At 41.0% G+C, this 27,482-nt stretch overlaps 1 protein-coding gene across 1 annotated transcript in view; it reads left to right on the forward strand.

Annotated features, from left to right (window-relative positions):
* The window catches only part of CRYBG1 (crystallin beta-gamma domain containing 1), a 190,135-nt gene that overhangs the window by 135,995 nt on the left and 26,658 nt on the right, over positions 1-27,482 (forward strand). The window contains exons 4-10 of the mRNA XM_078447177.2: positions 4,996-7,327; positions 10,382-10,429; positions 10,515-10,633; positions 12,318-12,483; positions 15,508-15,647; positions 23,219-23,345; positions 27,297-27,332. Of these exons, the coding sequence (XP_078303303.2) occupies positions 4,996-7,327; positions 10,382-10,429; positions 10,515-10,633; positions 12,318-12,483; positions 15,508-15,647; positions 23,219-23,345; positions 27,297-27,332 (2,968 nt within the window). The remainder of the gene's footprint in view (positions 1-4,995; positions 7,328-10,381; positions 10,430-10,514; positions 10,634-12,317; positions 12,484-15,507; positions 15,648-23,218; positions 23,346-27,296; positions 27,333-27,482) is intronic.

Below are 27,482 nucleotides of genomic sequence, written 5' to 3' on the forward strand. Positions count from 1 at the left end.
GCATTCTTGGATAGGGCACTCTTGACGCCTATGCAGTGAATTTGAAAACATGGAGCAAACACTCTTATGTTCACTATGACCCAGTAGCTTTGACGTGGGTGAGTTTAAGATAATTCACATAACTTTTTCTGGAATTTAGTGCAGCTTGAAAGAAAAAAAAATTTTTTTTCTAAGTCCTCTTCTTAGAATATTCGGGAGTTGAGAGAGGTGTTTTTGCCCCCAGGTTGACAAGTAATTCTTAGTTATTGAAATGGAGAAAGGACCAGGTTCTTACTGGCAGACTGTTAAAATGACACATGGGAAGGATCAAGCTCAACAACAGTTTGGCTACCTGCTGTTAAGTTCATTGATTTCCGCCCCCCCCCCCCCCCCCAAATATTTATTGAGTACCTTCTGTGCATGGTATGGTGCCAGGGACTATGGGGAAAAACTGATACTATGATTCAGTATATTGCCCTTGAGAAGTTTATGGCCCACTCTGGCAGGGCAAGACACAGATAAATATCTCTATGAGGTGATAGCTGTTGGAACTGCGAAGTGGGGTGCTGGCTGTAAAGGCCGGGGAGGTATAAAGCCCGAAGAAATCACTCTTGGCTTTCTGTAGATGCGCTTGTTGCGCCTTGATGCTAAATGTGGTTTGTATAGGTGGATGGGGTAGGGAGGGCTCTTTTTAGAACTCAAGATTCTCCCCTTGCCATACTCTCACTTCCTCACCTCCCAGTTCGCACCTGTGAAAAATAAACATCTAAACTCCTCAAGTTTTTCCTGCATTTACACATTTATTAAAAGAGCTTGTGTTTTCACAGCATTTTGATGCTTAAACCGAATGGGTTTCATTCCATTTGAACTGTTGGATACATAAGCTTTAGAGTAGGAGGTCTGTTTGGTAAACACTTGAGGGACAACCTGCTTAATGAGTAATTTGAGCTACCTCACCAGCTGCCACCCTGGAGACCTTTGATAAAGTCAGCTATTTATTCTGTGTCAGAGAAATAACCAGAGTGAATGATGCCAATTATTTGTAGAAGGCCAGTGTGACGGACATTCAGACCTCCTAAGGGTGAGCCTGAGAAGAGTTGCTGTATGTGTAGCTGTTTCTTACCCTTACTGGTCTTCCAATCAGAAAACACCAGTGGAAAAACCAGAAATGTTACACTGCTCGGGAGTAAACAAACCTGGGAAGCGATCTTATAATGAAACTCACAGATCTTATAATGAAACTCTTATAAAAGTGATGTTTACTGTACAAGAACTAAACCACATGTCTTTTTCTCCATGCAGATTATTTTCTACCTAAAACTTTCCCTTTGTCAGGCATTTGGCTTATTTGTGTTTTCCACAGGGCGTTGCACTTGGTGAATCGACAAACTATTGAAATGGGAAATTAATTCCTTCTAGTTTTTTTTTCTCTTTGATGGATTTTTTTTCCAGTTTTTTTCCTCTGGTTGTATTTCAAGAAGAGATGTTACTCAGATTATTTTTAAAAACAATTTGCATCTGAAGTGTTAAAATTATTTTATATTCCCTGAAAGATGACTATGCAGCAGCATGTTTCTTGATGCTTTTAGAAAATTTGCATCTTCAAGTCTCTACCAAGTGTGAAATGTTGTGATTCTTAACAGTGGTATGTTTGGAATATGGAGAATTTTCCTCTGCTAGCCACAGCTTTTAGACACCAGATTTTCCCCTCTCACGTTATAATAAAGGCATTACAACATGAATTACAGAAGCCTTCCTTTTAATCAGTTTGAGCTAGGTTAATTGTAGTGACTCGTGGTAGCAGAACTTAATAGCATAGAAAGTTTGGTTGTAAAATATATTTTGATCTTGGTGTAAATCTTTAATATGTAGATGTGTTTCCTGTCCTTAAGGTAGTTAGTTGTCTAACCTGCAGCATTTTCCATTTACAACACAAGATCTACTTTGATGTTTGTTCTTGAGCTGATTTGTGAGAATTTTTAAAATGTGTATTTCCTGGTATGTGAACATCCCTCACTAACTGGTGACATCTGTAAACTCTGCTTTTCTAATCCACTGGCTTTAGAATTTAATCTTCGAGGCAGTGCTTATAAGTTAATTTTCCTTTTCAATTTAAGATCTGGGCCCACCATGAGGGAGCCTGGCTATCTTATGGAGATAGATATAGGGGAAAGCAATGCCTAAAAGAATATATCAAATTTAGTATTTAAATAAAATTCCTAAAAATAAAGCCTAAATTCTTAATGCTGTATTTGGGAAGAACTTCTCAAGTCTTCTCTCTTTTTTTTTTTTTTTTTTTTTTTGTAATGTTTATTTATTTATTTTTGAGAGGGGACGGGGGAGGGCAGAGAGAGAGGGAGACCGAGAATCCCAAGCAGGCTCCGCATTGTCAGCGGCTCAGAGCCTGACATGAGGTCATGACCTGAGCCAAAATCAAAAGTCAGATGCTTAACTGATTGAGCCACACAGGCGCCCCTCAGTCTTCTCATTTTGTCCCAAAGGATAAGGAATCTCTCCCAAAGTCCTACTGCCTGTTCCTTCAAAAGGCTCCTCCTTCCTGAAGGCCAGTGAATCCATGTGGAGGCACCATGAGATTTCAGTGCTTCTCTACTTTGTATTCCCATTATCAAGGTGGCCTCCAAAATATGATGGCTTAATTTTATAGATCTCGTGATAATTCATTAACTTCTTGAATATGTAAAGCTGGGAAGGACCAGATTTGGTCCCTGAGGTCTGAAGAAGCAGAAGAGTTGAGTGGTCAGGAGCATGGCATCTGAAACCAGAACACCTGGTTTCAAATTATGACCCTGTCACTCACTAGCTGTGTGACTTCTGGCAAAATACCTACCTTCTCTAGGCTTTAATTTCCTTGTCTTAAAAGAGAATGTATAAAATTGTACATTAGGCAAGCACAGTGTTTCTCAAGTTGTGTCAGTGATTGTTAGTGGTTAGTATCTCTTCGTTTTATAAACCACGAGACCCATGGTTTAGACATTTTTTTGTTTTTAGCTTTGGAGTCCATTTTTCTAGGAAAGCTTATATAAAAGTGCTGTATGAAGCAGATAAGTAGAAATGATTCTGGTTGAAAGGAGCGAGGCTGGCCAGCAACCCCTTTCATCAGTCTCTATGGTCCCTACTGTAGCCGTTGAAGAGAACTCCAAGAATTCCTTCAGCCATAACTTGGGGTGTGTGGGGTACAGGGAGGAACTCTGTTCTAAACTATCTAGTTCGTTTGTGCTTTGCAGATAGAGAAGGTAGCCAGTCCAGTGAGTTAACTTGACCAAGCTCACACAGATAATTAGTGTTATGAGCTAGGACCAGAGCTGGCTAATGTCATGCAGAGAACATGTTGTTTCTCAGAAAGAAGACAGTATGTACATTCAAAGATTTTTGATTTCCACGAGAGGGTAATTACAACCAAGAAAAGTAATAGTTTATAGAGCAAGGGGAAACTCCCTTTGCCCAAAAAATGATGACAAAACCAACAATTGAGTAATGAAAGTAAAGTATGGTACATCTATATGATGAAACTTTTATGTAGAGTTATAAAAAACTTTTCAAATTTTTAGTAACTTAAAAAGTGTTGAAAATATGAAATATAAGATTAATCTTTTTCTGAAAGATGAGATCTGAAGCTCTATGAACAGAATAATCCCAATTCTGTTAAAAAATATTTTACTATACATACAGATTCTGAATTATACTAAAATGTTAACAGGGAGATTGAGTGGTAGGATTGTGAGTGATTTTTCATTTTTATATTTTCCAAACGTTCTGTAGTGAACACACTTATATAATCAGAATAAAGTTACATGAAAGAAGATGGAGGGAATAAAATATCCAAAGAGGTAAATAATAAATATTTTTATAATCTAGCTTTGTGAAATAATGTTTAAAAAGTTATGATGAAATGAAAATATTCAACTGATGTTTACAATGATATGTAAAAATCATTTACATATTTAAAATAAGGGAGTACATTAAATATTTAAATTCATTCTAATGTTCTTCAGGCCATAAGATGTCTTCAGACTCTAGTGTTGAGCACTGTGCTCACATTACTAGGTACTTGATAAACTTGCTAACCTCCTACCTCCAGACTTTTAGTTAAATCATACAGAAGCAAAACATCTGTTAAAAATAGTTGATAGTGTGAGGCACCTGGGTGGCTCAGACAGTTAAGCCTTCGACTCTTGGTTTCGGTTCAGGTCGTGATCTCATGGTTCTTGAGTTCAAGCTCCACGTTGGGCTCTATGCTGACAGTGCAGAGCCTGCTTGGGATTCTCACTCTCCCTCTCTCTCTCTGCCCCTCCCCAACTCACACTGTCTCTGTCTCTCTCAAAAATAAACTTTAAAAAAGAATAAAAAGGGGAGCCTGGGTGGCTCAGTCGGTTAAGCGTCTGACTTCGGCTCAGGTCACGATCTCGCAGTCCGTGAGTTCCAGCCCCGCATCGGGCTCTGGGCTGATGGCTCAGAGCCTGGAGCCTGCTTCCGATTCTGTGTCTCCCTCTCTCTCTGCCCCTCCCCGTTCATGCTCTGTCTCTCTCTGTCTCAAAAATAAATAAAAACGTTAAAAAAAAAAATAAAAAAAAAAAGAATAAAAGTAGTTGATAGAGTCTTTAGGATTGTTTAAAAATAGTCTCATGAGGTTAAAATAATAATAATAATAATAATAATAAAAGTCTCATGAGGGGCGCCTGGGTGGCTCAGTCGGTTAAGCGTCCGACTTCAGCTCAGGTCATGATCTCACGGTTTGTGAGTTCGAGGCCCGCATCGGCCTCTGTGCTGACAGCTCAGAACCTGGAGCCTGCTTCAGATTCTGTGTCTCTGTCTCTCTGCCCCTCCCCCACTCGTGCTCTATTTCTCTGTGTCTCAAAATTAAATAAGCATTAAAAAAAATAGTCTCATGAAAAAACAAATGTTCTATACCAGAAAGATGTTGGTTTTGGAATAAATTGGTATGTTCACTTTTTAAAACTAGGCCAATAACTTTATCTTCCTGCTTTATTTTTGCAGCCCTGCCAAGCCCAAACATGTGGAACTAAATCTTAAAACCCCTAAGAATCCTGACAGCTTGGGAAATGAGCATAATCCATTTAGCCAGCCAGTTCATAAAGGAAACACTGCCAACAAAATCTCCTTGTTTGAAAACAAACGGGCAAACAGTAGTCCAAGACATGCTGACATTCGAGGCACAAGGAACACTCCTGCCTCTAATAAAACATTTGTCGGGAGGGCGAAGCTGAACTTAGCCAAAAAAGCCAAGGAAATGGAGCAATCCGAAAAGAAAGTAATGCCAAGTAGTCACCAGAATGGTATGCGGGTGAAGGAAACCTCTGCAGAATCCAAAGTTACTGAAGAGGAGATTGTACCAGCAGCCGGGAGCCCCGGTGCAGGAGGATCAGAAGGCGAGCCCGCCGAGGGTCAAGCTCTTGGTTGTCCGCTTACCCAAGGTGATAGAGCAGATGTGCAAACAGATGCTGGCTGCCCTTCTGAAGCAGTGGTTACTGCTCTGATTCCTGTTAAGGACCACAAGCTCTTAGGAGAGGATGACTCAAAGCCTGCAGACAGCAAAAGACTTGTACTCAAAAATATGACTGATCCAGCAGAAGACATTCCCGCCCTTCTTGATACCAAAGAGTCCCCTCCAACAGCCGGACCAAAGCCCCAGGATACGTTTTCTGACTCACAGCCCCCAGCTGAGTCATCTAACGGGCTTTCTCTTTCACAGCCTGCACCCAAAGACACATGTGTTGAAGCTACCACGAGCAATTTTCCATGCACTGATCTAAAAGTGTCAGAAAACCATAATGGATGTGTTCTGTCACAAAAGAATGATGAGAACGTGCCTCCCTCCAAACTTGCAGGAGAAGGAGGAGAAGCAAGCCCTCCTTTGTCCACAGAGCACAGCCCGGGAGCCGTGGGCACCGAGGGTCCGTCCAAGGTCCTTGTCCAGGTCCGATCCTTCATGCTCCCCGTGGAGAACACCCAGGATGTAGGCCCCCAGGTCCTCTCAGAGATCTCTGCAGTTAGAGAAGCACAGTTGCCAAGTTGCCACAACGATGAACTTGAAGTGGTTTCTGTTGCAAGCTGTGCTCCCCAGAAAGAGGAAGTTCTGGGCAACGAGAGCACATCACCCAAACACACTCACTGCAAAGAGGAACACGCAGCGAAATCTGGCCCACAAGTTATGCCGCCAGAACCAGAGAAAACTCTGCCTATCCAGGCTCAAAGTCAGGGCGACAGAAGAGCCCTGAAGACTGAATCCAGCCCTGTCAGCTCCTCTGGTGACCGAAATCCTTCAGAAGCTCCTCAAAGTCCACATCGGAATGTTGCGAATGGCCAGGACAGCCCTGCCAGTCTTTTGAACATTTCTGCTGGTAGCGATGATAGTGTATTTGATTCTTCTTCCGATATGGAAAAATTCACTGAAATTATCAAAAAGATGGACAGCACGGTCTGTGTGCCTCAGAAGAAAAAGAAGTCCAGGGTGCCAAACTCTCCTGCCCCTCACTTTGTCATGCCTCCTATTCACGAGGACAATTTGGAAAAGGTGTTAGATCCCAACGTGTTTACCTTTGGTTTGGGGAAGAAAAGGGAAAACCAGCCAGAAATGTCACCGGCCTTACAGCTGATGCAGAACCTTGACACAAAATCCAAACTGAGGTCCAAACGTACATCCACCGAGCAGAGTATTCTTTTCAAGTCCTTGTACACTCACACTAATGGGAAAGACGAACCTCTGCTGGCTCCAGAAACAAATGACAAAGAGAACAAAGAGATTACAAATGGGGGCGTTAAGAGATCTAGGCTAGAAAAAAGTGCACTCTTCTCAAGCATGTTATCTTCTTTACCACACGACAAAATCTTTTCTCCCTCTGTGACATCAGTCAGTACTATGACCACATCTTTCGGTGCTTCTCAGAACAGTTCTCTTTCTCGGTCTTTGCCGTTGCAGCCCGGGGCCGAGGGTGCCCCGCCCTGCGGTTCAGACAAAGAACAGCCAAACCTTCCAGCCAACAGCGTAAAGGTCTTCAACTTCAACACCACAAATCCGTCTCCTTTGGGTTTGAAAAGTCCAGGCTACATGGAGAAATACCTGCCAAAAGAGGAAGCCAACGAAGATCTGGGCTCACGAAGCAATCCACACTTGCCAGAAATGAAATTTTCTGAATTTTCTAAACTGAAGAACAGCGATGATCTGGAAAAAGCTAATCATGTCGAAAGTGTTCTTAAGTCAAACTTGCCAAACTATGGAAATAGCGACACAGACTTGATGGGTCTTTTCAAATCTGGCCGGTTTGACCCAAGCGTGTCTTTTTCTGCAATGTCATTATCAGATCCAACCGTAAGTAGCAACATATTACCATTTATTGGGGGTGTTTATGAAATGAGAGGAGAGAGAGATGACAAGCCATTCGTGTTCTTTCAAATGGGTATGCGTGTGAATGAGAGTTTGCTGTTCATTTATCACATTGAAAACCTACTATGTGTAGAAGAGACTGCTAGGGAGGAAGAAGGGTACTTAGATTCTGTCTTCAAGGTTTTAGTAGTGTAGCAGGAAAAATGAGCTACAAATGTTTTAAAGCTAATGAATTTATATGTTGTATTCTGAAAGGTGTAGGTAAGGTACCTTGAGAGTTCAGAGACAGACCAGATGTTCTCTCTTACCTGGTTCTGTGTAAAAATGCTCCGTGTTGTACTTAGAATTTTGAATATTTGTAAAGCTGTTTCATTTATTGAAAAAAGCCCCCACCAAGAAATCTTCCTAATCCCTTCTCTTGCGGTGTAAGATTCACTCTTTCTTCCCATAAGTAGCAATAGATGATTATCCCGTATAATCCAGGAACTAATTTCTCTTTATTTGGAAGTTTCATCAGGGAAACATTTTTTCCTACAAAGGTGTGGAAGCATAAAGGCTTTTGGTCTGCACTGAGTCTTTCCCTCAATGTGATAGAGAGGGCAACGGAACAGGATTTTGAGGAACAATTATGATTTCTCCATCTTCCTTTACCTGATTTCCAGAAGTTGTTTTCTTTACTGAGTTTTTGGTGCGAATGTGTCTTTCTGTTACCTCACTTAATGCTCCAGTGGAGGGAAGACCATGAATGAGGAAGGCAGAATGTAAGTTCCAGAGGGCGGCTGTGCTAGCCCCAAAACTGGAGCGGACCTCTGTTCCGGCCGCCTCGCACAGCCAGTCAATTCCGATCCTGTGCCCCCTTCCTCATTTTACAGGGAGTACGGCACGTTTCTGTTTGCTGCATGGCCTTCGGCTCGAGCCTGTCATAGAATATAATTTTGGAAGCTCTTTCAAAATGTATGGTTGGGTATCCTGTGGAAGTTCAGATCCCTCTTTTCAAAAATTTGCAAACTTTTTGGTCTCAGGACACTTTCCTATTTAAAAATTGTTGAGGACACCAAAGAGCTTTTGTCCATATGGGTTCTGCTTATTGGAATTTATTACATTAGAAATTAAATCCTGCCATTTGCAGCAACGTGGTGGAACTGGGAGGGTATTATGCTGAGTGAAATAAGTCGGAGAGAGACAGATATGTTTTCACTCATATATAGAAGTTGAGAAACTTAACAGAAGACCATGGGGGAAGGGAAGGGGAAGAAATAGTTTCAAACAGAGAGGGAGGCAAACCTTAAATACAGACTCTTAAATACACAGAACAACCTGAGGGTTGATGGGGGGGGGGGGTGCATAGGGGAGAGGGGAAAATGGGTGATGAGCATTGAAGAGGGCACTTGTTGGGATGAGCACTGGATGTTGTGTGTGGACGATGAATCACAGGAATCTACCCCCAAACCAGGAGCACACTGTTTATACTGTATTTTAGCCAAATTGACGATAATATTAAAAGAAAAAAAAAAAAGAAAAGAAATTAATACTAAGAAGAGTTTAAGTCATGAGAACACACAAGCACCTTCTATTAAGGCATCAGAGAAGTTATACCATCACATGTCCTGGACCATCTGGAAAATTCTACCATGCTCTTGTGAGAGAAAGAGACTGAAAAGGAAAATCCCCCCTTCTTAATAAGAAGTGTTCTCATAATATGAGAACACTTTTGACCTCAGTCACTTCCTGAAAGGTTTTTGGGGATCCTTCAAGGGCCCCGGGACCACGCTTTGAGAACCACTGCTGTAAACAAACAAAATTGAATCAGCACATAGCGCTCAGAAATCATAAGATTTTTGAGTGTTTTTCTCAAGCGCAAAATTTCCACTGGTCTACTTCCCATTCATTCCAGCCTTATTTTCTCTTTTTAATCATTCTTTGATCACTTCTCTTATCTGACAGCAGTCTGGTGAGTCTGACAACAGAATACACAGTTTCCCTCTGGAATCTCTTGAAAAATCACGCCAAATCAAGTAAAAAGGAGAAGCAGACAAAGTGCTTTATACTTTCTCTAGGTCTTTTTATGATTAAAAAATTTTATTTTTTGTTTTTCCGTAGGTCTTGGGCTTTGTTTATTCTATAACTATTCTGTCTTTATTGTCTTACCTGAATTTTGTTTTAAATTTCAGGCTTTGTCTTCAGCTTATCTACTTCTAATGTGTATATATAAATAAGTATATGCCGTTTGGATTTCTAATAATGCTCTCCTGAGGCCTTCTTGTGGTCTTTGGCATGCTTTCCTGTGCCATGGTGCAAGAGTGATCAGATCAAAGGCAGTCCTTAAAATAAGCATCCTGGTCAGCATTGAAAGTAGTTCATGTTTTATAATATTTTTTCATGTGTAATTACTATTTTTATTATGCATTTCTGGTTTTACTGGTCTTGTCAGCTCGTCTTGAAAATGATTAATTTTAGAGTCATAAAAAATGTATTTTGTCCATCAAAAAGGGAGGATTCAGTATACTGTGTGTAATATACTTTGTGGTATATACCATAAACCCCCTTTTATGTAGACTAATACTTGTTATGTGATAAGATGTTACTGTGAAAAGACAGTACTTATAGATTTGGATAAGTAAGTATATAAACACTTAAAACTGATGCAGCTTCTTCTAGATACATAATTAATACTTTATAATTTCTCTTGAGATTGTGCAGAGATCATCTGAATTATAATTTCTTAGCTGAATTCTTATTCTGTGGACTAATATAAGGTCTGGCTCTTGGGCCCTGAATTTTCTAAATTGGTAGAAATATTCTACCTGTTTAAATGAGAAATTGAAATGGCACATTCAGTTAGAGGAGAAAAAGATCTCTTAATAGTGTAGACTCAAAGAGCACTTCAGTACAGCTTTGGCACAGATCAAGGTGCACTGCTTCAAAACTGATAAATTGTGAGGCAAAAATATGATCTTACTTAAAGGATCATGGGTGGAGAAACTCTGAAGACTTTTACACAAAGTTTAATTTCTTGTGTTTTTGTTCATCTGATTACAGACACTTAGAGGAAGTGTTCCTAATAAAATCAATCCCCGGCCTGGAAAGGTAAGACGATGTTCCGTTTCTAGCCCAGATTTTATTTTAGTCTGATAACGTCCAATCCTGTGCTGCCACTCTCCTTTTCTTATAGGTAGTGATCTACAGGGACCCAGATGTCTCTGAGGAGTGCATTGAAGTTTTCGGTGACATTGAGGATTGTACCTCTTGGAGCCTCTCTCCGGTGGTAATCGTCAAGGTCGTCAGAGGATGGTAAGAAGGGCACTTTGGGTTCCTGACTTAGAGGGTTTGTGTTTTACATTTTTAATTACCTTTTTGGTCTTCAGTACTCATTTAAAATTATGCCTTTAGCAATGTAAAGGGCAGAAAATACTAGTCTTAGTAGTAAAAGAAATTCATATGTAAGAAATTACGGTTTTTAAATATTTTTTATTTATTTTTTATTTTTACATTTATTTATTTTTGAGAGACAGAGAGAGACAGAGCACAAGCCAGGGAGGGGCAGAGAGAAAGGGAGACGCAGAATCCGAAGCAGGCTCCAGGCTCTGAGCTGTCAGCACAGAGCCCAATGTGGGGGCTTGAACTCACCAACTGTGAGATCATGACCTAAGCTGAAATTGGACGCTTAACTGACTGAGCCACCCAGGTGCCCCTAAGATATTACGGTTTTTAACCACGTTTCTGATTTATAGAGGTGATGCCTTATTTATGTACAGCTTTCTTTTCCCATATATCCTCATTTCACACTGCTGGGACTAATGCACATCAGAGTCCACACTAACACTTCTGGTTTATGAATTTTCAGAGACATTGGTAAGAACTTCAGTAGTCATGTGGGTATAATATTAAATATCCTATAAGAAAAGACATTTTGGATGACTAACCTAAAATTTATTTTTCAACTTTTCAGCAACAGGTGGTTTTGATTAAAGGAACTGGTGAAAAAATTATTTACCAGCTTGATGGCTTCTAGGAAATACACAGGAAGTTGAATTAAGAAAAGGCATTTTTAATAAATCACTTATCTGGCATAAATACTTATCTTTGGTACCTATCTATAAACTTTTTTGAAATGTGGTTGGGCTTTAGACAATTGTGGTCTAAAAAACTAGTTAGGGTTTTTGTTTGTTTTCTCTTTGATTAAATATGCAACATCTTTCCTGTTAGGTTTTAAATATTTTAATATTTTTCTATATATTCAACGCATTCATTACAAAACTACAATTAGCTGTTGTTCTTAAATTTGACGACTAAAAATACGGCTAAAGACAAATTTTCTAACAATTTTATTTTTAATATGCTAGTGCTTTTTTTTCCCCAACTTTTGTTGGCTTCTCTTTTAAAAGTATAAGCATCTAAGAGCAGCACTGTCCTATATTAAATGAGATTTTCCTTAGTGTTTGGATGTTTGTTGTTTGGAAGGGGAATTTTAAAATGCTTTCCATTAACATATATTACTTTATATCAATATACCCATTGATATGGCTCTAAAATATAAGTAAAAATCCCTCTGAGCAATATCTTCTACATGTATAAGGAGAAAAAAGCATTATAAGAAAAGTCCATTTATCTGATGTAGTACCATTTACAACTGTTCACTAACTGACAATTCTGTAGCACATTAGTGGCTCTACAATGTTCGTATTGACAGTCAAAAGTTCTTTTAGATCCTGATATGGTTTTTCGATTATCAGAGGCTTAATTATGCCCAATAAGTTTAGTTTTAGGGAGAGTTTATACACCTTAACTGCCGGAGAATTTCCACAAAATATATATATAATAACTGGCTGCGGTGTATATTGTGAGAGAGAGAAGAGAAGGGGAGGAGAGGGAGACAAGAGCAGGGTGGATGGGGAGAGAGGCTATTAGCTAGAATATTTGAGTTATCAAAACCTCATCAAGTGTAGCTAATAGTTTTGCTGTGTTTTACTCTTAGTTGGATTTTGTATGAGAAACCAAATTTTGAAGGGCACTCCATTCCCTTAGAAGAAGGAGAATTGGAACTCTCTGGTCTCTGGTGTATAGAAGATACTTTGGAAGGAAACGAGGAGGCAGAGTCTGCTAAGCCTGTGGTGATTGGTTCACTCAGACATGTAGTCCAGGTAGGTTATGGGAAAACCAGAATCCACTGATTCAGCCAATATCTATCTATCTATCTATCTATCTATCTATCTATTTATTTATTTATTTTGTTTATTCATTTTTGAGACATAGACGTGAGTGGGGGAGGAGCAGAGAGAGAGGGAGACACAGAATCCAAAGCAGGCTCCAGGCTCTGAGCTGTCAGGACAGAGACCTACTCGGGGCCCAAACTCACGAACCATGAGGTCATGATCTCAGCTAAACCCACCTGAACCGGTTAACAGATGTTTAACCGACTCAGCAACCCAGGCGCCCCTGATTCAGCAAATATTTATTGAATGCCAAGGATGATACTTACTTTGAGAGAAAAATTCGCTTTATGACATAAGTGAATGGGAAAAACAGTTGATTGGTGCTCCATGGATATATTTTCCATACATTTGTACACTTGAAATGAATTAGAAAAGAAACATTCTAATTGATTAGTCTTTTTTTTTTCCATGATGAATTTGGAAGATTGATTTCTTACTCCTGTCCCCCATCCCCATCTCCAAATGTATTTTACTTAATAACCTGATTTTGATGAATTCTATATGAATAAGTTTTTCTTTTACTTAGTGTTTTGGTTGCTGTGTGAGTTATTTTTTGTTATTATTTTTTAATGCTTATTTATTTTTGAGAGAGAGAAAGCGTGAGTGGGGGAGGAGCAGAGAGAGAGGGAGACACAGAATCCGAAGCAGGCTCCAGGCTCCGGGCTCCGAGCTGTCAGCACAGAGCCCGATGTGGGGCTCGAACCCTCAAACCGTGAGATCATGACCTGAGCCGAAGTCAGATGCTTAACTGAGTGAGCGACCCAGGTGCCCCAGTTGCTGTGTGAGTTCTGATTACCTTGAGTGGCTTACAGGAAATTTATTTTGGAAAAATAAATAATCCCCAAATAATTCAATTGATAGTTCAACTCTGGGATTTCATGTGGGTTTAAGAACAGTAGGTACTTAAAGTCACTTTAGGGACTGGGTAAAATGTCTTGGTTCCTTATCTGTTGATGAGGAAGTTGTATCTGTCTGCCTTTGTGGCGGTTGGAATTTGATGATTCTTTACCTTTAAAAATGTAGTTAATGGTATCTTCCAAGTGGAAAATTAAAACCCCATTTGTGTAACAGATGGGCATTAGGGTGCAGTAGGGAGATAAGGAATGTTACAAAATGAGAATGAGTAAGAATGAGTAACAGCTTTTGGCAGAGGGAAATATCACTTGTTTCTTAAATCAACATTTCTGAGTGACTTCAATGATCATTGGTATTCTAAGTGATTTATCTTTTAATAGTTTTAAGAATGTAATGTGATAAACCTTAAAACATTGAGGAACCCCATTTTAAAATGTGATAGACAGGGGCGCCTGGGTGTCTCAGTCGGTTGAGCCGTCTGACTTCTGCTCAGGTCATGATCGCACAGTTTGTGAGTTCGAGCCCCACTTTGTGCTGATAGCTCAGAGCCTGGAACCTGCTTCGGATTCTGCGTCTCCCTTTCTCTCTGCCCCTCCCCCGCTCACATTCTGTCTCTCTCAAAAATAAATATTCTTAAAAATTAAAAATCAAATGTTATAGTCATGGGATAATTAACCTGCCCTTTTTATTTATTGCTCAAATAATACTGGTAATAAAGCAATGTTTCAACCTATCACCCCAATCCCACCATCATGAGATATTTTCTCGTAATTATTCTAAATTCCCTGCTCCATCTTGGCCATATTCCATTTTCTGTAGTTATAATCATGATACAGGTACAGTGCTGTTTTCCTTTTTTCACTTAAAACTGTGGTTGGCAATCCTTTTTCTCTCTATATATAATTTTCCTGAAGATCACACTCCCTTTGGTGACCTCTCAGTGAGGTGCAACGGTGTCAGAATCTGGTGGGTGAGGGTTCAGGTGCTCTCCAGAGCCGGAGGGTAAATAAAGGCAGTGAAGCATATTGGTAAAGAGGCGCCTCCTATCTTGCCTGGTAAGAGCCAACTTAATGCACTTAATGCTTTTCATGTTACTTATTATATGGTTTGAGGTTTCCATGAAATGATGTACCATCATTTATTTTACCTTCTTTTTGTGGGAATTGGTTGTTTTTAGTTTTTTACTATTTTAAACAATGCTGTATGAACATTTTTGTGCATTTAATCATTTATAAATTTCTGATTTATTTAATTAGGGTGAATTTTTCTGAATGGTGTCATGTTAAAGGGTAGGAACACTTATGACTCCTGATACGTTATGATTTTTTTTTTCAACGGATTGTGGTTGCTTAAACATGAACATAAGTCACTGCATAGTTAAGAGGGTCACCTTTTTAGTGCATTAAATTTGTTCCTTTTGGTTATGTTTAAAAGAGCCTCCCCTGAGCCAACCTAAGTGTCATTTCTTCTGTATCTCAGTTCACCTAGCTCAGCAAGATTAGAGTTCAATAAATGTTTGATTAGCACTTAGGCACTCAGCCAGGAGAGGCCTTTTGAAGTATGTTTGCTGGGCAGGACATGGAACAGTGACCACAGTCATAAATGTGTACCTTTGCTTTAACAACTTAGACCAAACCACCATCGTAGAGCTTTGATCATAGTCAAGGAGAGTTACCATAAGGGGTTTGTTCATAGGCACAAAATGGCAGTTGAGGAAGGCTCCAAATGCAGCCCCTCTATGGACTCTAGAGCCTCTGGAGTTGGATGGTCACTTCTGAGGAGAGCAACTAAAACTCCTGTCACCAAGGAAAGCCAAGCAGTGTTTTCAGTGAGGATGAGAGGAATAAATATGTTCCAGAACATTTATGGGGATCTTTGCTGAGGTATATGGCCAAAGCAACATGGCTGCCCCAAAAGACCACATATCATTAAGTCATGGGTGAAAACAGGGAAGGGATAAATGGCAGGTGCTCTGTGAAATGTATGTGTATATTTAAAGTTTATTTTAATTATTTAAAAAAAATAACGAACTTATTGTAGAGTTAAGTACATGCTGTAATTATTATCATATACGCGTACTTCTTTTTCTTCCTTCAGGATTACAGAGTTAGTCAGATTGACTTATTTACTGAACCAGAAGGGTTAGGACTCCTAAATTCCTACTTTGACGACACTGAAGAGATGCAGGGGTTCGGTATCATGCAGAAGACTTGTTCCATTAAAGTACACTGGGGCACGTGAGTATTTTATTTCAGATGCAATTTTAATGAAGCTTTTTTGTGAGTGTACTACTGGAAGGACTTAAGTTACTCTCTGATTTGTTGTCCTGTTAAGTGACGATCGACTAAAAGGGTTTTTTTTTTCCAGATGGCACATAAAATTCTGCTTCTTTTGTACCTATGTCACTATGGTTCAGCTCTCTTCTAAACAATAACGATTTCTTGGAGGAAGTGCAGGGGAGGAAAAAACTGCGTTTTTAATGTTGGGATTTCCTTATCACAGAGGAACCTGATTCATTCCGAGCTGTGTAACAGATTTTGCCTTCATGGTAATTCAAAGGAGGTAATTCAAAGCATGTGTTCCTGATACTTCAGGAGGCCCTCCAAGGCCAACACACATGGTACTTGACTTCCTTGAACATTTTCACACAATGCTGTCCAGAGCCCTTACGAGGTTGGTTTCACAAATTGCAGGAAACTGCAAGAGTGTTTTGAAGGAAGTGGGGAATATCTCAGATGGGGGGAATTAGGACAGAAAGTGCAGGCGGCAGTCCCGAGTATCGAGTGTCGTGGTCTCTGAAGTGGAGCAAACAGCCCAGGGCATGGGAAAGACATCCACTGAGATGCAAGAAAACACGCTGAAGCTTCTCTATATTTCTTTCATGCATTCATTTTTTGATGTTACCTTATTTTTGAGAGAGAGAAAGCAAGCAGGGGAGGGGTGGAGAGAGAAGGAGAGAGAGAATCCCAAGCAGGCTCTGCACTATTAGTGGACACGGGGCTCAAACCCACGATCTGTGAGCTCATGACCTGAGCCGAAATCAAGAGTCAGATGGTCAACCAGCCAAGCCACCCAGGTGCCCTCCATTTCATTTAAAATCTCCTCCTTTTAAGATTTTATTGTTATGTATGTTTTTTATTCATAATGTATTCAGTGATAACATATATAATTTATAAATATTCGTATATTCAGAGAAGGCTCAAAAGTTTTTGTCAATGGCATATGCAAAAAACAATACCTGTGTAATGGGTCAGATAGGAAATACTACAAGAAACACGAATCCGAGAAACAGCAGTAATGCTGTTTTAGAAGGATGGTCAGTTAAGGTCTCTGGTGACATTTTAAGGAAGGGACGGAGTCAGCCCTTGGGATGTCTGAGAGGGGAGGCTCTGGGGGCGTGTCCCAGGCAGGAAGCCATTGTGAAACCCTGCTGGGTGTGTTTGGGGAACTACTTAGGGGGTCAAGGTGGCTAGAGACGAGTGAGCTAGGAGGACTGGGATGGGAGAGAGGCCTCATGTCCTGTCTGGTTTGGGGAGGGATTTTAGATTACTCCAAGTGACATGGTGATCATTTTGATCTAACTTGTTCTTTAGAAAGCTCACTCTAGCCACTATGTAGAAAATAAACTGTAAAGAGGCAAGAGTGGAGGGCACCTGGTGGCTCAGTCAGTTAAGCATCCCAACTCTTGATTTCAGCTCAGGTCACGATCTCAGGATCATGAGATGGAGTTCTGTCAGGCTTTGTGCTCAGTGCAGAGACTGCTTAAAATTCTTTCTCTCCCTCTGTCTCTGCCCCTACCCCTACCCCTACCCCTCCCCCTCTCATGCATGCACGCTAGTGCTCTTTCTTCCCCTCTTTCTCTCTCTCTCTCTCTCTCTCTCTCTCTCTCTCTCTCAAATGAAAAAAAAGAAATAGAGACGAGTGGAAACAAAGAAACCAATTAGGAGGCAGTTGCAATTATATAGGCAAGAGGTTTTGGTGGCTTAGTGCTGGTGAGAAGTGGTCAGATTCTGGATACATTTTCATGGTAGAACTGTCAGCATTTACAGACAGATTGTATGTGGGGTGTGAGGGGCTGAGAAATATCTAGGCTTTGGGACGCCAGCATTTATTGGGATGGAGAAAACAGGAGTTCAGTTGTAAAGAGGTGAAGCTGGTCGTGCCAACTGTACATCCAAGTAAGAGGACAGGAAGGTGACTGGATACAGGGGACTGGGGTTCCAGAGGGAGGCTGGAGATAGAAATTCAAGAGTCCTCAGCACAGAGAAGGTACTTCAGTCATGCACTGGATAGATCTCAAAGGGAGTAGAGAAGCTATCTGAGCCTTGGGCTTGTTTATATTTAGTGGTTGGGAAGAAAAGGAGGAAGCTAAACAAAAGAAAAGGTCTTCATCTTCGCCGCCTTTAATTTTTTTCCTACATCAAAGAGATCTGTAGATCTTTTTTCTCAAAGTATTAATGTGAAATTGAGAGCAACCACTTTCCTTAGAAAAGAATGAAATAGGCGTCTGCCATAATATTTTAATCTCTGTGTCTGGACGGTTTCATGACTCAGTCTTGGGCTCTGTTGAAGCATAATGAGCTACATCTAAGTAATGTCTCTTACTTCACAGTAAGTTTAACTTGTCTCATAGAGGGGGAGTCCCAAACCTACCATAGCATCCAGTTTATGATGGCTTGTGTGGGGACAGACCTCTTTGTTTTGGCTGTTCATTTCTATTGCCGTTAGGATAATAGAAAGCTACTTTGGATGTCAGTTCAAAGTTGGGGTCGTTGAACTTGGTTGGCTGGCTTTGGGAACAGGTCATTAGTACTTTTATAGATCTCCAAGGGGAGTCTTGATGGGTTGGGAGAATTCAACTGATAATAAGTACCTGAGCTCATTTTGCTTCTGTTGGTGCACTGGTCCCCTGAACTGACGTAAGAGAAGTGTTTCCTTAGATTCTGTTAGGAGATTTATCCCAGAACCTATTTACTGTGGGTTAAACTCTTCTACACCTACACAAAATAAGGGTTTTGCTTGCCAAATTCTTACCTGGAAAATTGAATAATTTCTAAAATCTTCTTTCAGATTCTGTTGAGTAGAATTTGTTTTTAAACCTTTGTTTTAATACCTGGCTAATGCTAGTACCCATCCTCCCAGAGGTGAGGGTATATCTTCTTGGCAGGGGGTACATTTCTTTTGAGGGGGTATAGTCCTAATAAAGAATTTTGGAACTTTATCAGGAGCATAAAGAGCATGTATTCCACAATGCTCTTTGTTTCCTTGTTTAACTAAGGAAGACTGGCTTTAGTCATTTCCTCAAATTTAGGATTAATTTTTAGCATAACTGGCACTAAAATGCTGCTGTTCTGAACTCAAGAGACAGTTTTTAACGGCCAGATATTCTTTGATGAATTTTATTATGAAATATTTGCTATATACAGAAGAAGATATATATGTGTGCATTATGAAGCCTAGTAATAAGACCGATCCCTGTGTGCCTACCACCCACCTAGCATGGTGTCCACTCACCGTCCCCAGCCCCGGTCCCATCCGCCTGACTCCTCCATACATGTAACCTCGCTCTGGAATTTTGCGTTTTTCTCATACCCTCATTTTACAGTTTTACCCTATAGTATCAGTCCCTGCAGTATTTAGGTCTGCTGTCGTAGGAAATATGCCACAATCTGGTTTCGTCTCTGAGCGTTTCCTCAAATCATTTGACTTGTTGCTGTATTGCCTGAGTTTTCTGCATAGTAGGGGTTGGGTCTAGAGGTATGGTCACATGCGGATTCGGAAAGGGTCCTTCACAAAGGTGGTGCCACATCTGCCTGTTACCTCACAAAAGGAGGTGGTGCTACCTAGCTTCCCATTAACGATGCTGAGTTTGTTTGTCTGGTTAGGTTGGTGCCTCCTACAACTCTCGACTGTAAAGGGACCTTTTTCCCTTTGAGAGCCATAGCTCACCCTCTTTAGAAAAATCTCAAATTCGGCACATTCATATTTAATCTTTTGAGTTTCCAGTTGGTTTCTGTAAATAGCCAACGTTCATGTGTAGCCATGTCTGGAGATAAGACTTAGGGTCTGGATGGAAATACTGTTTTTTGGCTTAAGGATGAGTGAACAAGCCAGTGCCTGGGTGGCTCAGTCGATTAAGCATCCAATTCTTGATTTCCGGTCAGGTCATGACCTCACAGTTCAGGGGATCAAGCCCTGTGTTGGGCTCCACGCTGAGCATGGAGCCTGCTTAAGATTTTCTCTCTCTCTCTCTCTCAAAATAAATAAACTTAAAAAAAAAAAAAAGGTGAGCAAGAGAAGACCAATTTTTTTAATTGTTAAAATTTTCTTTTTTTTTTTAAATTTTTTTTAACGTTTATTTATTTTTGAGACAGAGAGAGACAGAGCATGAGCGGGGGAGGGTCAGAGAGAGAGGGAGACACAGAATCGGAAGCAGGCTCCAGGCTCTGAGCTGTCAGCACAGAGCCCGATGCGGGGCTCGAACTCACGGACCGTGAGATCATGACCTGAGCTGAAGTCGGACGCTTAACCGACCAAGCCACCCAGGCGCCCCTATTGTTAAAATTTTCTAATGTTTATTTATTTTTGAGAGAGACAGAGACAGTGTGAGCAGGGGAGGGGCAGAAAGAGAGGGGGACACAGACTCTGAAACAGGCTCCAGGCTGTGAGCTGTCAGCACAGAGCCCAACACGGAACTCAAACCCATGAACTGGGAGATCATGACCTGAGCCAAAGTTGGATGTTCAACCAGCTGAGCCACCCAGGTGCCCTGAGAAGACCTATTTTTCTTGTGTGGCTAAAGGGTATTTTTTTAAAGGGTATTTCTAAAAGAATAATTACATGTTTTTAATCAATATATGCATAGTCATTGTAAACATACAAATGGATATTGTTGACATAATAACATTTATGGTTTTTTAAAAAGCTCCTACTTTATAGTTATACTGCTTGTTCATAATGTAGGTAAAAGCTCATTACCTAAGTACATGGGAAAACAAGAGTGCCTTTAGAAACTGAAATAACACTGACACTGCCTGAAGATAGTTTCCCCCTCTCCTGATGGCCTCATGAATAACGTATCTTGTTGGAATAGAATTTAGGAAAAATGAATCATGCTCTGTGTATGAGTTTTCAGATTTCAGAGTCTGCCCAAAATTCATAAGTGTGGGTTTAAGTTTCTTAACAGGCCCTTCGTGCTCACTGAGGAAGTCTTTTCAAGTGTATCAGTTTGTGTTCAGTTTTTTTTTTTTTCTTACAAATTCCCCTTTACCCAAAATTACCTTCCTTCTATACATATTCTGTAACTAAATCACATGCTTCAAGAAAAGTGAAATGTTTAGTATCAGATGAATAAAACCCCTCACTCCCAACTACAGAAGGAAAGGCTTCGTGATAGGGTACCGTGGTCAGCAGTATTTCAGGATCTCACCATCACTTGTTTGTGAGCCATCCATGGAGTTTACAGAAAATTCCACCATTCAGTCGGGAGGAGTCATTAGCCTAATAGCAACATTTCTGATGAACCACCATTATTTAGTTAGGGCGTGAAATCAGTGTGTGGTGTGCATGTGTGAGGTTTGAGCTGTAAAAAATATGTAATGCATCCTTACCTGTCATGCTTCAAAGGTAGGGAGCTGTAAAGGACCCCAGTCTTAGCCTCTGCTTTCTTATGGGTTAGGGTCCTTGCAGTGCTAATTTTTTAAAAGATAAGCCTTTTTTCCTCTTAATTTTTTATTGATGTGTATGTAACAAGATTTGTACCAAAAAATGCACAATAAATCATAAGTGTATAACCTGAGTGAATTTTCAAAGTATAAACATCATGTAGATCAAGAAATAGAACCAGTATTTGTGGATTTCTAGAACGTACCCCCAGTATAACTACCATCCTGACTTCTAACAATGTGGATTAGTTTTCATCCCCACACATACACCACTCAGTCTGTCAACGTGTGTGTGTGTGTGTGTGTGTGTGTGTGTGTGTGTGTGTGTGTGTATATTGACAGGTCTTCAGTAGGATTTTGATTGTAAATCCCTGTATGATTAGTGAGTCTAGAGAAGTTACTGATTTATCCAAGGGAATCTTTAACAAAACCCGTCATCTAAAATGTGCCTTGGGCCAGAAGAAAGCAAAGAGGGTGAATGAGGTCCATTTTGCTGGTAAAAGATTTTATTTGCAGCCATTTTCTCCTTGGTATGGTGTTCTGGGGTACCTGGAATACCCCAGCTAGGACTCTTTTAGTGAGACTAATAAAGATTAGGAGAGGATAAGTGGTCACCAAGAGTTCTGTATTTGTGTATAAAGGGGGCGTATTAATAACTCTCTTAGGTAAAAGTCACTTCTCTACTATCTCATCTTCCCAGAACCTCCCAGGGACTAGGAAAGTGTTAAGACTGCACAGCCTTTAGGGGCAGTGCTAACAGGCATGGTTTTCTGGTTTCCTGGTTTCTAGCACATTAGGGGAGGGTGGGGCTGCTTCTTCCCTGACCGCAGCAGAAGTGAGGGCTGACAAGCCTGATAAGAGGGTGTGGTATTGACAAGCCATAAAAATCAGATTCAAGAACTCAAAAAGCTTTTGGGCCTGGGAACAAGCAGGCTTACAGACCTTCAAAGCCCCCAGGGTACCACCGTGCACTGTCCTGGTCACAGTGATGATCCTGAGTCCTTGTAAAACACATGAATTACGTGCACTTTCTGGAATGAGAAAAATTGCTACCAAAAAATGACTAGGAGCCTGGCTTGGATCAGCCCTGCATCTGATACTTGCAGCTGTGTGGCCCTGGACAGTTTACTTCACCTCTTCTGTAAAATGGGGACAGGAGTGTTCCTCCGTCATGGCATTGTTGTGCGGATTGGATGATATTCCAGGTGGCATTTCTTGCAAGCTCTAGGTAGATGTTACCTGTTGTTAGTTTTGGGTACTGTGACAAATGAGTAGGTGGGACATCCGATTCTTTGGTTACAAATGAGACGTTGCCTTTTATTTTATATTTTTTATTTTAAGTGTTTTATTTATTTTTTTAGAGAGACAGAACGAGTGGGAGAGGGGTAGAGAGAGAGAGGGAGACAGAATCCGAAGTAGGCTCCAGGCTCTGAGCTGTCAGCACACAGCCCGATGCGGGGCTCGAACCCACAAACCCTGAGATCATGCCCTGAGCCGAAGTCGGACACTCACCCGACTGAGCCACCCAGGCGCCCTGAGATGTTGCCTTTTAAAACAAAGCTTGGGGGGCGCCTGGGTGGCGCAGTCGGTTAAGCGTCCGACTTCAGCCAGGTCACGATCTCGCGGTCCGTGAGTTCGAGCCCCGCGTCAGGCTCTGGGCTGATGGCTCAGAGCCTGGAGCCTGTTTCCGATTCTGTGTCTCCCTCTCTCTCTGCCCCTCCCCCGTTCATGCTCTGTCTCTCTCTGTCCCAAAAATAAATAAAAAACGTTGAAAAAAAAAAAATTAAAAAAAAAAAAATAAATAAAACAAAGCTTGGGATTCCTATGTTGGGCCCCTCTAAATACATACAGTGTTACAAAATCACTACTTTTATTACTTGAAGTGATATAGATCTGCACTGAAGCAATTCATAATATAAATTAAAATAAGTGGACAAAACCACCAGGAGATCAGTAAAAGATCAAGGACAGGCGCATGTAATGGCATACTCCTCCTTGAATCTAACGTTGCTCTCATATCTGAGTGGAACTGTACATGGTCTGGATATACATCGTCCTGTTCTTTTCCCTTCTTCTCGGTGGGGTCCTGTGTGCCACTGAAACAAATGACAAGTCCTCTCTTTTCCTCCTTGATACTTGCTTAGGTGGCTGATTTATGAAGACCCTGGATTTCAGGGTGTGCCTTTTATCCTGGAACCTGGCGAGTACCCCGACTTATCCTTCTGGGATACAGAAGAAGCATACATTGGATCCATGCGGCCTCTGAAAATGGTAAAAATCTAACAAAATGTTCTTGGAGTCCGTGATTTTTTTGTCAGCCTGACATTGATGGTTCACAGGCTGTGACTTTGAAGCAATAAACAGACTTTTAAAAACACAAATCTATAGTAGAGGGAACCTATTGCTTGATAGAAATAATAGAAAGGATAACCTGCTGGTCGCTGTAGATGAAAAAAAATGTGGCTAAGCCCATGTTCTTTGCCTTCAAGGCATTCTCAGCCGTGCAGAGCCGCGGGTGTGTGTACAAGGCTTCAGCCTAGGGTAGGTTTCAGAAGTGAAGAAAATGTAGGATCAAACGTTTGTGGAAAAACAGGAAGGACAGATGAAATCCAACTTGTGGGTGATGTGACAGAGAAGGGGGATAATTAGCACTTTGTGCTAAATCAAGTTGGCTCTTAACAACCAAGCAGGACGGTGTCCAATGGAGATGTCAGAGGATGCTCTGCGTGAGCCAGGGTGGAACTGGGGGAGGCCAGGGCATGTTGGGGACCACCCCCATTGTAGCCACCAGAGGCTAGGCTGGGTGGCAGCTTTGGGGGCCCTGGGGCTGGATGTCTGAACGTTGTCCTCCCAAGCATCTGCCTTAGAAAGGAGCCTGTGCTTCCTCCGGCCTCCCCCTGTATTTGTCTTGTTCTTTTGGTCTCTTCGGCTAGACTCTAAGCCTTGGGAGGATCCAGGCTGCACCTGTCTTGTCCCCACGCCGAGCACGGTGTGTGCTCATCGGCAGTAGGCACTCCCCAACTACCCATAGGAGTGAGGCTCTCGTTAAGAACAAGGTTTTGAAGCTGCAATTTGCAGCTGTCTTGAGTCAGTTTGAAACAAATTAGGAAGCCAATGAAGATCATTTTTATGTTAATTTTACCCCTCCTGCCGAAACCTGTGGTTTAATTACCTCATGTTTGTTGGTCTCCACGCAAAACTCATTTGAATTATAGATGCTTTTACATTATAAATGATTTGTTTGTAAAATTCACTTTCAAAGAACAAAGTTTAGTTTCGTGAAGATATGAAAGAATTGTCCCAGGCTTTGAAGGCTGTTTTAAATAATTTACAAAACTGTGAAGTTTATGGCATTAGAAAGAGATACTTTTGAAGAGGGTGCTTACGGTATTTCCCCCTCCCCCCTTATCCACAGGGGATACTTTCCAAGACCCCTGGTGGATGCCTGAAACCTTGGATAGTACCAGACCCTATATAAACTATGTCTTTTTCCTATGTATATATGATAAAGTTTAACTTGTAAATTATAATTTATATGATTTATACATATAATTTATAATATAAATATAAATTATAATTTGTAAATTAGGCACAGTAACTAATTTAACTAATATTAACAGTAACTAATAATAAAGTAGAACAAGTATAATAATCTACTGCAACAAAGGTTATGTGAGTGTGGTCTCTCTCTCAAAATATCTTATTGTACTATGATCGCCCTTCTGGTGACAAGGCACAATGAGGCATTGCCTGTGTGATGAATGAGATGAAGTGAGATGAGTGACATAGGTGGCACTGTGACACAGTATGTCAGGAGGAGGATCATTGTCGTAGATCCTGGGTCTGGAGTTCTTTCTTGTACAGCAAGAAAGCAGAACGCAGGATTAAAAATGCAAGAGAGGCTAATGTCTGGGAGAAGACAACAGCCCTGAGTGTGGGTCCTTACTCCGTTTTTATTAGGATCAGAAGGCTTACAAACATGGTGATGGACGTGCACAAAGAAACAATGAAATCGTGAACATTAACTCGTGGGCTGGAGGGAAAGGGGGTTTGAAGATAGGCCGTGTTGGGGGTTTGGGTCAATACCAAACAAAATCCTGGCCGTGGTTGGGCAGAAGGTTGTTGACAGCACTGTGAGGCCCCACCTCTGTTTACCTAAACTGGCCTAAGGGACCAGAAAGACAGAACCTGCTACCTCAGGGTCAACAAGGCGCCTTTCTTTTGCTAATTAGCTCCTCTCAGGGCGACTTCACCCCACAGCAGTCTATAGCCCTATTTACCTGTTTACCTAATTTGGTCCTGCCTTCCTGTAAAGCAGCTTTCTGCTATTGTACTAAGTTAGGGGGCATTTCCACCCTGAATACCTAATCTTGTTTACCTCATCTTGGATGTTTTCATCCTGAGATTTCCTATTCCTATACCTTTGTCCTATACTGGGGGCTTTTGCCCCGTTTACCTAATCTTGTGTACTCAAACTTGGGTGTGTTCATCCTATGGCTTTCTAATTCTTTATGCCTTGTTAACCCATCAGTGCACGCTCAGGGAATTCCTAAGCTTATTCCCCACAGATCATTTGCTTCTAAAACCTCGATTGACAGCGGGTAACTGTGCAAAGTGAAAATGCAGATAACGAGGGACTGTTTACTGCACTAGGTTCTTTAAGCTCTGGTTTGGTGATAAAATCAGCAACATTTCCTTAAAATTACAGTTCGTTTGGTGCATTTGAGCATCTTTCGCTGCACTTTCAAAAAAGCTGTCCTAGGGGCACCTGGGTGGTCAGTCGATTAAGTGTCTGACTTGGACTCAGGTCATGATCTCATGGTTTGTGAGTTCAAGCCATGCATTGGGCTCTGTACTGACAGTGCAGGATCCCTGCTTGGGATTCATTCATTCATATTCTGTCTCTCTGTCTCTCTGTCTCTCTTGCATTCTGTGCCCCTCCACCACTCTCTTTCAAAATATATAAAAACTTAAAAAATAAATGCAAAAAAAGCTGTTCTATATTCATGGAAAATATTCTCCTGACTTTCCCGCTGCTGATTTTAACCCCTACCCTGTTTGTTATTTCTGTGTAATACCTTTTCCTGTGGCTTATTTTTAGTGAGTTTTTGGTTACTTACAACAACTGTTTATTATAAAAGTATAACAACTCCCCTCAGACCCGTCCTTTGGGCTATTTTAAATTCTATCTGCAGTTCACCTAATTATTTCAAGAGGCCTGCAGAGCCTGTTGTGAACTTGTGTGAACTCAACAGTTTTGTAAGCCATGGGTTGCAAAATCAAACGCCTCCAGGGGCCAGGCAGCAACTAGACATGAGTGAGGGTGGCTGGGAGTTGAGCTGAGTTGAGTGGTAGAGACAGACAAACCAGGCTCAAGTCCTGGCTAGAGGAAAAGCCCAGTGGAGAATTAGTAAGTGCACAAGGTGAGGGTTGCTGCCTGTGAGAATTTGCGTCCAGACATGTCAGGTCTTAGGACTGCCTTTTTTTTTTTTTTTTTTTTTCATTTTCCAAGATTCTTGATCTTTATTTTATTTATTTTTTTAACTTTTTAAAAATGTTTTATTTATTTTCGAGAGAGAGACAGAGTGTAAGCGGGGGAGGGGCACAGAGCGAGGGAGACACAGAATCCAAAGCAGGCTTCAGGCTCTGAACTGTTAGCACAGAGCCCAATGCAGGGCTTGAATCCACAAACTGAGATCATGACCTGAGCCGAAGTCAGATGCTCAACTGACTGAGCCACCCAGGTGCCCCGATCTTTTTTTGTTTGTTTGTTTGTTTGTTTATTTATTTTGAGAAAAGGGAGAGAATCCCAAGCGGGGGCCCAATCTCACAAACTGTGAGACCTTGACCTGAGCTGAAATCAGGAGTCAGATGCTTTAGCCAACCAAACCACCCAGGCGCCCCAGGACTGCTTTTTAAGAGAAATGAGAAATATCTATTTTTATGAGACATTTTCTGAATTACAAACAAACAAACACAGCTTATTAGTATAACAAAAACATAACCTAACTCACAAATTCAGCTTATAGACCACCTCTGCTCTACACTGTCTTCCTCATTCTTCATCTGCATGGTTGGTGACATCAGAACTGTCGCAACAAAAATTAAACCAGATGCACTCACACTGGGAGGTTCCATGGCTTACCATAAACTACCGTGGGTAATATATGGTAATCTATCAATGAAAAACCGGTTTTCTTACTGTATTATTTTTCTTTTCAGGGTGGACGTAAAGTCGAATTCCCTACAGATCCAAAGGTAAAAATATATGTATTTTACATTTTATTCCCATTCCATCTCTATGAAGGTGATGCTTGTGTGGTTTTACACATCCGCCTCCATAAACATAACCGCAGCTAAAGGAAGTTGTCCCAGCTTACATGCCATCCCTCAGCCTAGAGCACTTAC

This window comes from Panthera onca, chromosome B2, assembly GCF_046562875.1.
Source record: "Panthera onca isolate mPanOnc1 chromosome B2, mPanOnc1 haplotype 2, whole genome shotgun sequence".
In the NCBI taxonomy this organism is placed as follows: Eukaryota; Metazoa; Chordata; class Mammalia; order Carnivora; family Felidae; genus Panthera; species Panthera onca.